The sequence below is a fragment of the Clupea harengus genome, chromosome 4, assembly GCF_900700415.2.
Source record: "Clupea harengus chromosome 4, Ch_v2.0.2, whole genome shotgun sequence".
Lineage (NCBI taxonomy): Eukaryota > Metazoa > Chordata > Actinopteri > Clupeiformes > Clupeidae > Clupea > Clupea harengus.
In genome coordinates this window covers 20,778,049-20,791,402 of record NC_045155.1, presented here as the reverse complement: position 1 = coordinate 20,791,402, position 13,354 = coordinate 20,778,049, and the positions used below count along the sequence as shown (strand labels likewise).

The 13,354-nt window shown below is 39.8% G+C and overlaps 1 protein-coding gene across 4 annotated transcripts in view; it reads left to right on the top strand.

Annotated features, from left to right (window-relative positions):
• Positions 1–1,652: 1,652 nt before the first annotated feature.
• Positions 1,653–13,354, top strand: part of pax7b (paired box 7b) — a 52,950-nt gene continuing 41,248 nt past the window's right edge. Inside the window, exons 1-4 of one of the 4 annotated variants that reach the window (XM_031566702.2) lie at positions 1,653–2,363; positions 3,341–3,576; positions 4,034–4,160; positions 4,343–4,471. In XM_031566702.2, the coding sequence (XP_031422562.1) occupies positions 2,279–2,363; positions 3,341–3,576; positions 4,034–4,160; positions 4,343–4,471 (577 nt within the window). In that variant the 5' untranslated portion in view covers positions 1,653–2,278. Of the gene's footprint in view, positions 2,364–3,340; positions 3,577–4,030; positions 4,176–4,342; positions 4,472–13,354 lie in introns of all 4 variants that reach the window. The other 3 variants (XM_012820839.3, XM_031566701.1, XM_012820838.3) reach the window with 3 other exon arrangements.

The following is a 13,354-nucleotide window of genomic DNA, read 5'->3' as shown; positions in this document are numbered from 1 at the left end:
ATATTTAGCCAAGTCTACAGCCTAGTGTAGAAAGAAAGAAATAAAGAGAGAGCGCGAGAGAAAGACAGAAAGAAAGAAATATCTCCCACACCTGTCATACATGATCTCACGAGGTCATTGTTTTTACACGCAGGTTAATAGTCATTACAACAGGTTGCAGGGAGGCAAATGAATCTGCATTCAAGAAATAGATAAGCCATGGATACACATAAAATATGTGTGTGATTGAAACCTGTCAATGTATAACTTGAGCAGCATTAGTTTAATACAGTCCCAAACTGTTAATCCCCGTGAACATAAAAAGGTAAAGATAAAAAGAAAATCTGTGGCAGGCTGCACTACTCGACCTTTTAGATGGAATTCAATCAGCTAGGTCTACTATAGTGAGTGGAAAATTTAACACAAATGTTTACAGACCTCTCAGATTTGTGTCTGTGGCGCAGCCTCCTAATATATGGAGAGGCCTTTCACCTACTATACAAACTATTAAGGCAGCACGGTAACAGGACCTCCCCACCAGCGCATCTAAATGTGAAATCGAAATTTCACCCCATCGCACCCTAATTGTTGGAAAAATTACTTGTGAAATTGCTTTTATTCAACGATTTATTTCATGGCAATTCCCACCCAATGCTTTGGCCATTTCCTATTGGAATTTTACAAAGCGGACTAAGAGGAGGTCACTGACATTTCTTCCCTTTTAAAATCGTGGTTGTTAGACTATGTTACTTTTGGAATAAAAACGCTTCAAGGTTATGACAAGTTTTGAACATTGCTAGCTCTTTGCGTGTTAATACAGACTTACGGTCCCAAAAGCGCACAAGCTGGAAGTGATTGTGTACCCTAAACGTTATATTTACCATTTGTAAGTCGAGACAGAATACCTGAACCTGACCCTCAAAGGTGCCAGAGCCAACACCTGCGTGGGTCAATTATTTAGGTTATGAATTGTAACATTTTCCACGCTTTAATTCATTTGCTACCCGTATTAGTTTCTCGGTGATTTAAAATACTCGCTGTAAAATGCTCAAATTAGGCCTGTACATTATTCCTAGTCGTTTTCTTGGACCTATATTAGGCTATTAATTGTTCAAACACCAGTAAGCTGCCTATTTGCAAAGAAATTGGCCACGACGCAGGTATTTTCTGTGTCAACGCAGGCTTTAGTTTTAGCCTGCCAGCCAGTCTACCTGTTCTACAGACGACACAATATTTGGCATTACAGACTGTTGTCAGGCGACATTCGATAGGAATAAAGATTTTCAGGATAGAGGGTGGAAGAGGATTCCATTTAACTATTCCTATGCAGTTGCACAGTGTTGCATGCATAGTGAAAACATTATTATTTACCGAAGGTGATCACATTCTGTAATGTATACCCTAAAGCAAATAGATCAAACCAATACATTCATAAAATATATAACATTAGAATACAGGAATCATGAATTGATTTTCTGATTTTTCAAGAGGAAAATGTGCTTTATTTTAGCACTGAGAGCAAATAAAGAAACCGCTCTATGCCTTATTGTGCAGGCTTACAGGCACGAGCCAAAAAAGTGTCTGCATTTAGACATACTCTGTATGTATAGTTCTGAGAGTTCTGTGCTCACTTAATAAAACCTATCATTTGGTTTTTCTACGTGCTGCTGCACCCACCATGTGGCCTTTTTAATCAATCAAACGCTTTTGTTTGTTTTCTACTGAGAAGAGGCGGTGTGCAGTGAATGAAAAGATACGAAGTGTGTTTGCGTCGCTTGCCGTTTTTTTTTACCATTGGCCGAAAAAACTTGGCAGAGCCTCTTTCCCTCCTCATGAATAAAAGAAGGCTGCGAGAGCCTATCGGCGCGCGCGACACCCCCCTCCTACACCGCGCGTTAAAGTTATCCACTTAAACTACTCTCAACCTCCAAGCGGACTTTGTCATCAAAAACTACGAGACCTTTTAGCAAAACACTGCAAAGAATTAAGTAACCTTTGTCCACTTGAGAGTGTCAGGAACACCCCTCCCACCGTGCGCGCACGCTGCACCTTGTTCGCGGTTGTCTTATTTTGCTCATGCTTCTCTCCGAATCGCAGGAGACATAGCTGTATTTTCCAGCGTTGCATGAGGTTCACAATTTGTAAACCCATCGGGCTGGATGTCTCTTTTTCTTTTTTCCTTGGTGACCAAAGGAGTTCGCAGATTTTTCACTCTCCAAAGTCAGTTTCATCAACAAGTCTGGACTTGTGTTCACTATTTGAACATCAGCCTCGTTTTGCTAGTTAATTCTACAGAAGAATGTCATCTCTGCCGGGAACTGTACCTCGAATGATGCGACCGGCGCCTGGACAAAACTACCCCCGTACTGGATTTCCACTGGAAGGTATGTGCAGCTCATTCAAATGGGCGCAATGCTCTGTCAGTGGCGATGAAAACTTTGACAATAGTTTGCACATGTCTAGTTTATGTTGATATATTTATTTAAAAACCAAAATTATATTTGTAGGCGTAAATGCTTCACATCAAATAAACCTAAATGGTGTCTTAGTAGCTTTTAAATAATATTAAATTGAACCCAACAATTAGGTTTCCCAATGTTTTGGCGGTGTTCAATTGATCAATTATTGCAGACAAACAAATTGTGAAGTATTTCTGGAGCAGAACAAATCTAAAATTAGCTAATGTATGAAGAAAGCACAGGAGGAACATCGAAAAAAAAAATATTCATCCTCATTTGGGCTGTGGGCCTATTCGCAGAAACGGTGTTCGTGCTCAAGTAGTCTCAATAAAAGACCAAACACGATGCTGACCAGTTACCCCATATCCAGGATTTGTTGAAGTGGCCTGGCGCTACAAATGAATGTAAAATACACTGCAAAGCGACGTATCAAAGGATTACATCAATATTTGTGCATCATGACTGTGAATAGTGAAACGGGATGATGCAGCTATCGTTGGTGCCCCTTGAATTCCCGATAGGCCATTCAAGTGTTGTCTGTTTAATTACAAATTATGGGAAAATCCTAGCAAGACAGACTATTGTAGTTTTGAATAAATTGTGTTTTAAGACGATTTATATGACAGAAATACGACCAAACAACACAGCGAGTAGGCCTAGGTTGTACTAATTTATTTCGATTTTAGAAAAAAAATGGACGAAACTAATTTCTCCACCGCTTGCTTGTTTTGTCTCTCTGAATTTACAGTGAACAGTGACCGAACACCATACATATTTTAAGTATAATTTACAGGTCACTGAACATTCATTTTATAAATCAAGATTATATTCATTTAAATGAAATGATTTGACACATTTTACGAATTGCTCATATACTGCGGTCACATTTTCTTGCCATATAGTGTCAACCCCTCTGGGTCAAGGTCGGGTGAATCAACTCGGAGGTGTTTTCATCAATGGAAGGCCACTGCCAAATCATATCCGACACAAGATAGTGGAGATGGCCCACCACGGCATTCGACCCTGCGTGATATCCCGACAGCTTCGAGTTTCCCACGGTTGTGTATCCAAAATTCTCTGCCGGTATCAGGAAACCGGTTCCATCCGTCCTGGTGCAATAGGAGGGAGTAAACCCAGGGTGAGTTTAAGTGGAGTTTAGACTAGGACATGTACTCTGACTATTTAGTTCTACTCTTCTGGGGTGAAATTAGTACAGCTAATTATATTCATGTTGTATTTCTTTAATTGGGGTGCCAATTAATTCACTGTGTTTTATCCGGAAAGGTCCGAGCTGTTGCATAAAGCCAGCATGTCATAGGCTGACTTTCACTGGCAGCATAAACATTTCATGTTCTCCGTGTAACTATATCCAAAGGTCGTGGCTACTAGTGTATGTAGCCTTCACGAGGCCTACCTGTGTGTGATTGTTCGAAAAGGGGATTTTTTTTGGAGCGCAGGCAAAAAGAGACACAGCAACATTTTGTTCATTTGAAATAAATAGTGTTTATGTTTTTTGCCTTTTCTTTTTTCCCTTCTGCTCTCTCGTGACCCAAATCAAATCGTTTCGTTGGGCGATACATTCAACACAAAAGCAGGTTGCAACGCCTGACGTGGAGAAAAGAATCGAGGAGTACAAGCGCGAAAACCCAGGAATGTTCAGCTGGGAAATCCGAGATAAACTGCTGAAGGACGGGGTGTGTGACCGAAGCACTGTACCTTCAGGTGAGGCCTCATCTGGTAAGCAATATTTATTTTATTTTGTTTTACATCAACGACAAGACATTACACTATATTTCTTTCAACAATAATAACACAACAACACTAATAATAATAATAATAATAATAATAATAATAGTAGTAGTAGTAGTAATAATAATAATGAAATTATATTATATTATTGTTAGTGAGCTCCATTAGTCGGGTTCTGAGGGCTCGGTTTGGAAAGAAGGATGATGAAGATGACAGCGATAAAAAAGACGACGGAGGAGAGAAGAAAACTAAACATAGCATTGATGGCATACTTGGTGATAAAGGTAAGTGCGTGGATTTATAATACTTTATCCATTTGCACTTGCTTCAAAAGACGGTTTATTTGCATGGAAAGGGTCATCAGGTGCAGCTTATTTAAAATGCCATGTCAAAGCAAAATTCAGTGACAGATCTTCTTATTTGTAGTGCAGTGTGTATCGCAGGTTATGCCTAATGGGAAGTGTCTTTTGCAAATAGCTGCGAGATTTCAATGACATTTAACTGTAAGCCATCCGTCTGATTTACTTAATTATTTATATTGCTCCTGACGGGAGGTATTTGAGGGTACATTCATTTGCACACCAGACTCCTCTGGAGCGGTGTAAATGGTCCCTTGAAACAGCAACTGACAGATGACCGATGTGACAATCAATATCAATTACAGCACATGAGCTCACAGTGGTGCGCAGTGGTGAACGTGCAGCCCTTGAGAGGGTCAGGTAGAATGGTCAGCGAAGAAAAAGGGCATGTTGGACTTTACTGGAGTGGTGTGTTGTTGCGGTACAACCTCCTGTCGAGACGTCAAGACCGAATTTACTACAATTTTGCACTTTCCCCAATATCACTGTAACACAGACCTGTTAATGATTTGCCGTCTGTATGCCTTCTGTTCCCGTCTGTGGCGGTTGCGACTTTCTATCGTCCTTGGTCAAATTATATTAGGCTGTAACCCGTTTTTAAAACAAACGATAATAGCAAATAAGATGATGAAATACTTTGCATATTTTGTATCTACTTTAAATGCAATAGTTAAAAAAAATTAAATCAGAAAATTAAAAGGCATTTTTTTCTCGATTGAGACAGGTTTTCTCTAAACTTGAAGATGAACTTCAGTCCAAAAGACCTTCTACTCCATTGAAGGCTTTTATAGCAAAGATTCTGAGGTACAAAGGCAGAACCTAAAAAGCAGGGCAGCGAAAAGGAATGGGGCTGTCCTTTCACATTCAGAAACCCGTAAAGAAAGAAAGAAAAAAAACTTTGGACAAAAGGCCAAGAGGGGAACTAAAGGGAGATGAATTATTCAATACGCCCTGCTGTTAGATAGTTTTGTAATATTATAGAATCGTCTGTTGGAATAGAATGAGAATTGGAGGGTGCAAAATGTTTCATTCTTATTTGGAAATGCCTACTGCTCATTCTGGAATCGCACTATTGTTTGCTTCAACTGTCGTATTTTCCCTAAGTGTGTGTGTGTGTGTCTGTGTATGTGTGGGTGAATTTGTGCGTGTGAGTGCGCGCGTGTGAGTTGTGTGCGTGTGTGTTTTATGAGGAAACATTTTCAAGGCATTTCCTTAATTATGCTTTGTGGATGTATTATAAAAGTTCGCACACATACAGTAACTCACAAATACATTTCATCCGGTAAAAGGCGTATAGCCAATGCAGTATACTGCACAGATAATAAAAATGATGTTGTGCACTCCTGAATATATTTTTCAAGATGCAGTGGAGCTCCTGTTATAACTGCTCATGACTTGGTTCTGTGCAAAGCGCGGTTTGATATAACGCGTAAATATGACGTCCCTTGCCCACCTCGAATTGACAGCCACTTGAGATCAGGGGCAGCGCCAACAATCGGCACAATCCAGAGGACAGCAGGAGCTGGGGCTCTTGGATTATGGATAAAGAGAGTGGCAATCCGTGATTAGAAAAATTTTAGCCTGAGTTCTAGATCATTTCCAAAGCTCCCGTGACATGGTGCGACGGACGAATATGACGCATGCATGTCTGACTGCCTGCATGTATTTTCTTTTCAGTTCTGTTGGATACATCGTTCTACCAACGTTTCTATATCAATATTGTCTTCCAAACTCTTCATCAAACGTCTGTCCACATGTTTGGTGACACGATCAAGCGAGGCTACCAAGTGTCTGCTTATATTTAATTCTTAAAAGATTCGTCTTTGCGCTCGTTTCACTCGCTCATCCAGCTGGCATTTAATAATGTTAAGACTTATTAGAGCTAGTAATGGAAACGGTGTCTTTTGAATGAGCATCTCTGTTGGGGAAGGGTGTAATAGCTCGCAGGCATGGTAAGAAATGTATTTATCCCCAATCAGCCCTCACTCTCTGAGTTTCAAGCACAAACGTAATGTTGAAGGGTTTTAAAGCAGATTAAATTGAGCCTTTTATTTCTTTTCACTTTCATCTCTAAACGGCTCACTCTGACTAGCCCAGGGCAGAAATTTATGAGATTTTAGCTTTTCTTTTACAGTTGTTAAGATTTCGTTTTATTTATTTATTTTATTTTGTTTTTATTTTTGCTTTATTTTTGGATGGCATTAGTTGATATGACACCCTAAACAGAAAGCAAGATGAAAAAGAAAAAAACACCAATCATTTTAAGTTAAGGGGTAGCCTATAATTTATCTGCATGCAAATTGCCAGCTGTTTATTACAATACATGGGGGTGGATTTGAGGAGGAAAGAGCGCTTAGGTTCCGTGTCTGAGCTTCACAGAATAACAACTGGTGTTCATTCAGATTTTATGGTGCTTTAAAGAAATGGGGCTCAAGATGGTGAAACCAGACATGGCAATATTTAGTTGTCCTGTTAGCATGTGTTAATTATCACAATATGCCAGGTTTTTTTTAACATGTCAGTTCTTTCAACACCCATTGCCTGAGACTTACACATATATATAAACAATCGCCCCCCACCTCCCTCTCATTCTCCAATATTCTTGTATGTCCACTGGCAGTTAACTAGAGAAATGAAAGGCAACAGGCATACATGCATGTATGCAATTTAAGACTTGATATGAAAAAGGTGTGTTCGAAAATTATTTCACAATTAGTGGGTGTACACTTATGGTCCAAGATGATCCATCAAGCTTAATCTTGCATCTAGACACTTACATGAACGACATATGTCAAAGGTGATAATCAACACCAAACGCATACAGTGATTGCAGATTACAGTATAAAGGTTCCCGGCCATCATTCGTAAATAAAATATAATTCTCAAAGAACAACATTCTCAAATAAAACCAATGCGCAGTTGTGATCACTGGATTACTGAATGTGTTCTGTGCAGTGAGGCGCATGTTGTGCGTTCTGCGAATAGGAGAACAGGAGAAATGTTGAGGTCAAGTCTTTGCATGTCATCTCGTCCAAAGGGCATGGCTCCTATGAAGCAACAATGACAATAGGACTGACAGGTCAAATAATAACAGTTTTTAAAAAGAAATATAATAGCCTAAATATAAGCAATGTGTATTTTATTTGAATACAAACTGAATGCAGTACGGTTAAGTAAATGCTCAAATACGCGAATACAGCAGAGTGTGTTTTGGCATGCGTTCAGCTATGCCTACTCATATTTGTGGAATATGAAATTGTGTTTAGGAGTCTCCTATAAGCTTCGTTGAAAGAAAAAGGGACGATGGGATGAGTCGGGAGACCACTTCAAACAAATTCATCTGCAATGGTGTGTGTGAGAGAGAGAGATTTAGCGAAAGTATGGAGAAGTTATTTAGTTATTAATAACATTTTTTCCTCGGGCATCGAGAGTCACTCCATCTGCACTTTCTCGCAGCTATTTGGCTGGGTTGAAATTGAGGGAGACCCAAATGTTGGGAGGAGATAACACAATCATCACAGCCGCGGTCCTGCGCTGTGCATCAGTGTATTAAACTCGGATTAACCTCCCCTTTCCCCCTCGCTGCCTCTCCAAATTTCATAGGAATTTACATGGGAAGGTTTTAAAGAACATATATTAAAAAAAACAAAAACAAAAAAAAAAAAATATTGGACATAAATGGAAAATATATATTTGCAGAAATAGCTATAACAGTACCACTGTTTCTGAATTGTTGGTTGTTATAATGGTCCAAATAATCTCTGGATGTATTTTCACAGACTGGCCTACAAGTTTGTTAGGCTCCAATAGACGTCGATCCTCTGAGCTAAATTATTTTGACAGGTACAAATTATTTCACATAAACTGGTAAATGTAACACCTAAGACTAACTGCAGTGAATGTAGCCTTACAGTATTTTACCACTACCGTTAAATTTTACCGTCACATGAGAAAATACTCTTGTAAAGAATTCTCATCCAGAATAAAACCGTTTGCGAGACGAACTCCATTAAAACCAAATCCTGATAAACCATGTGACGTAATTCGTGGAACAAATCAAATTAGTCCAACCAGCAACAAATGACCATAATTTAGAATTTAAACGGCTTTGTCAGGCAACTTTAAGAATTTAAGCGAAGAGTTATAAGTCATTAAATAATTTGCCCATGAATTTAAGAGCAGCATTTTCAAATACAGAGGATGCCCAACGACTTTCTCTTGCTGTTTCTCTTCAATTCTCCACTCCAAGTAGGCTATCATCCTCTTCATTCTCAGCAGCTGGTTAAAAGGCCTGTATTAACTTATTGATTGGAATTGACAATACCAGTATTAAGAGGCTGTATTGTGTTTCTTTCTTAATCATTATTATATAAAACGCGTAACGCGATGAATATGCTTAATAACCATCTTTACATCTGAGATATATTTTTTTAACGTGTCCCTTTCTGGGAAGGCCACAGGGAGCTGCTGGATTACATTTCAGAATGATGCAAAAACATCAAGATGATAGCATGATATAGCTCTACTATTAAGAGCTGCTAACTTATTAAGATATTAGTCATCGTGCGAGAACGTGTTGAGTAAGCCCCCTCAACCGAGTGAAATATTAATGTGCAATTAGGCGACATCCAAGGGCTCGGGTGACCTGTTAACCTAAAGAGCACCCTTTGGTTGTCATGAAAGGGATTTTGTTGGGTGTTTCAGTTTTTTTTTAAAGGAGAGGGAAAAGAGAAGAAAAAAATAGAAAGTAGGTGCGAAGAAGTAGAAGCGGCTAGAGGAAATTGAGAGGCTTATAGTCTTTGATCCTTGGCTGCTTTTGCTTATCTGAAACATTTGTGGTGACACCACCACAATAGGAGTTCATCATATTACAGACTGCCAGTGCTGCTTTCAAGCCTGCCTGTCTATTAATTAAAGCATTTCTTGCCATGTGGGACAGGCCCTATCTCGGTGCCCATATTACTAACGAGAATGGTTTTTGGATCTCTGGTGGGTTTTTAAAGGGACAATCTCCCTTTTCTGAGTACTTAGCACAATTCAAAAGTCTACAGTAGAAGACATGGGGATTTTTTTCTTCGCGTATAAAAGCAAGCACATAATCCTTCTCCACTCAATAACTTTGAAGGACCCCCCTCCTTACTCATGAAAAACTAGTGGGGCCTATCAAATCTTAAGGTGTAAAATCGTTGTATTACCACACCTTACGACATAAAAAGAAAAAAATCCGATATGATAAGAAGCGTTATTTCGACACATCTCAGACACATGTTTAGATGGCTTAAATCAGACTTATACGTGTCATTCATCAATTTAAACTGCTTAGCACAGTTTGGGGGGGGGGGGCACTCATCCCGGCAGATCTGAGGAACAAAACGAACAAACAACAAGGGAAAACTCCTGCTGACTCCAATAAAACTGCTGGCCTCGGGGCTTCCTATGTTGTGTCACAAAAGTGTTTTTGATGATGGGACTTGCCATTACTTCAGTGTAGCATGTTGCCCCATAAAATGGGACGCTCATGGAACTTTTCGTGACCCCTGCCAAAGACTTGGATGTCTATTTTAACTGGAGAGCATCAGTGTCTTTGTCGTCTCCACATCATCACTACAGCTTGATTTTGCTCAACCATTACTGGTTTTCTCTGTACATTCAGAGAAATATATACAGGTTGTATCCTCAATAGGCTACATAGCGTGATAACATTTGAGCCTGGGCGGATTTGTCCCCGGTCCGTTCTAAAATGAGTTGCCTTCGAGTTAGTGGCAGGACGTTATTTACGTTCTTGTGGTATCGGGCCACTGGCTGGCCAGAATTGGGTTTTAGCGTCACTGAGCACAAACATATATTGTTTTCGGATTTGGCTATTGTTCGGGCTACTGTGTGTGGACCTAGGCAGCTGAGACTATTTGTTGATTTTTGTTCCTTTTATTGTCGTTTTAATTGCATCAATGAGTTCTTTGGGAAAACAAATACTTAAAGGGGAGTAACTAAACTGGAAGCACTGAATGGAGGAATAGCAGCCCACTTCTTTGCCATGGAGTGTTCAGTGGCCATTACTTAATCCTGCTTTCATTTTGCCGACAAATGCCAATAATCTTGTCTGGAAACCCAATGGGAACGTGATTGGCCAACAAAAGGGAATCATCAGACAGAGCAGAAATGAGGAAAACGAAGTTCATAGAGATGGTTCGCTGTCACACAGTCGATTTTAGCTCAAGCATTAGCCATGGAAGAGTAGGTCCATGTGAAAAATTACATCCACAGATCAGGAGGTAAAGTGTATTTTTGATTGCATTGTTACCGAATATAACTGCAATATGTGGCCGCCATTTGTACAATAGATTTGACATATCAGTTTTATCACAATCATCCAACTAAGCAACAAGAGACTAATGACTAGTGAGTTTAAACTTCTCTGTCGCAACTTGGTTAAGTCTGCACGCACTGTTCATGCACATAGGTACAATTTTAAGTGTAGCGGTCCCTTTTTACTTCCTCTCTATCCAGCTAACTTGATATTTTATGCATGACTGGTTTATTAGTCACCGCTGTGTGGGGATTTGACAGGGGCTCCCGGGGTCTAGATACCTTCAGTAAATCCAACTCATTTTGCTCTCCCATGTAATTCATCTGGGAAGCCCGAGGAGACGGCCCAAGGTAGAAAAGGTATCTAAACCCTTTCATCCTACGTTTTCTAATAACCGGCCCATAACAAACTTGCACGGGTTTTCTGCAAACCGATATTATAATCACGTCAAACGAAAGTACTCTAGCTCACACTCAGCCCACAGCAAGTAGCCTTGCACATTTGCCATTTTTAGCGAGAGGGCCTCCGACAATGGAGTAATTTGGTGATTTTGCCTAAAATGAAATAAGTAATGATGTGAGGGCTAAAATGATCTAGGCTACGCCATTCATTGGTAATGTGGATGCCAGACAGAATGTAGCCTTTAGTTAGCTGGCGACACATACATGCAGATAACTGCAGAACCTGTTCAAGTGCACAGTTTAAGGCTGAGGAGGCTAAAGAGTCACCAAAAGCGATGGTAAACGAAGTTCGGAACCGGTTGTGCCTACTCTTCGAACTCATGACCCAAAGCTCCCCATTGGACTTGGGCCTATCTGGTTATTGAACCAAGATAGGTTCCCTGCTGCGAATAGTAAGTTGGTTGTTGGACCTTGGTTATGCCGTGCATGACGCCACCTGACGAGTTAGCAGGTTATGCTGTGCATTTCCTTTGACAGTGATCAAATTGTTTCATCTCCATCACATTTGTTATCAAAAGACTGTAACTTCCCTTCCTGGACAAAAATGCACATTATTTCACTAGTGTCTCGGGAAATGGAGGATGGGTAACCTAATAAGAAGTATTAGGCTCAAATTGGGTCAAAAGGAGCTCCAACACGTAAATAACCAGTAGATGTCCATTTTAATGGATATTGGTTACTAGCTTATTCAACGTCCATTAACAAGGGCTCCCTTCTTACCTTCATGGCCAATAAGGCCTTAGCATTATATTCTGACATACCTTTCATTGAGCTAGTGTATGAGGCTACCATTATCAGATGTAAAAGGATCGAATTCTTGAGGTGTGCATGTATGATATTTTGTATTGTCATTATTCAATATTTGATCAATCCCTTCATGGTTCAAAGTGTAATGTTTGTAAATAGGGTGGTTGCAGGACTAGTGCATCCAGCCATGAGCACTTCATATTTTATGTGAGTTGGGATTTAAGAAACATCATGGGTAAATGGCGGGCTTTCAATCATTGAAATAAATTGTCTGTAACATATCGTGCACACTCTCCAGTTTAGACAGTTAAATGTTATATTGTTAAATATAATAGCAGTAACAATTAGTCAAGATGTCACCATGCATTTAGTGAATTGTTTTTATCCTCAGTTTATATGTAAAACATGGCATTTATAAAAGAAGTAACCTAATTTTTGTACTTGTCTGAGTAGCGCATGCAATGGATCTACTACTTTTAAAAGATCAATTGAAAAGTCAACAGTTCTTTATTTGTTCTTTTAAATATCTGTTGTTCATTAAATGGAATGTCTTTGTAGCTGACCTAAAATCATTCTGATGTTTGACAGCCCACTCTCCCTTTTAACAGACAGTGAATTGAAAAGAAAAGGAAAGGGGGTGTAGAGAACCGTCTGTTATTTTGTGTCTTTGGCCTGACTACATAAGCCATTCAGACCAGTTGATGAACTCCTCCAAAAGTTTATTAAGAGCACAAAGATAATAGGAACTAAAGCCTTTAGGCAACTGGGGAGACAGTTTATAAACTAGCAGCCTTTGTATCCTAAAGGCAGATGCATGAATACCTTTCAATGGGCTCCCTCAAACTGACACGATCAAGCCAGACAACAGCATGTTAAAAGGGAGAGGGCCTTTTTTCTCCTTCCTTTTCTGTTGCACGGATCTGTATTTTTTTGCATTAATGTACATCTGCGGTGGGAGGGGTCCAATCTGGGGGTGTTGAGCCTCAGTCAATACTGCAGCTCAGGGTCTTTAGTGCGTTTGAAGTAAAGTCCTGTGTTCCACACGCCCACACTTGGCAGCAGGTGTCAGAACTGCGAGAGAAATATGGTAATCGGAATGAAAAAAAGCAAAGGTCCACCCTCCTCAAAATGGCTGGAATGGAGTGTTTTCTGAGTGATTGACTTGGAAGTTGCCTTTTTGTCATGTTGCTGTTCTAGTGGGAAGTTCTAGAACTTTTACCTCAGGGTTGGTTTCTTAGTGAGACTTTTATGAAGAACTGAGATTTGTTTAATCTGCAATGAGTTTGTTACTAT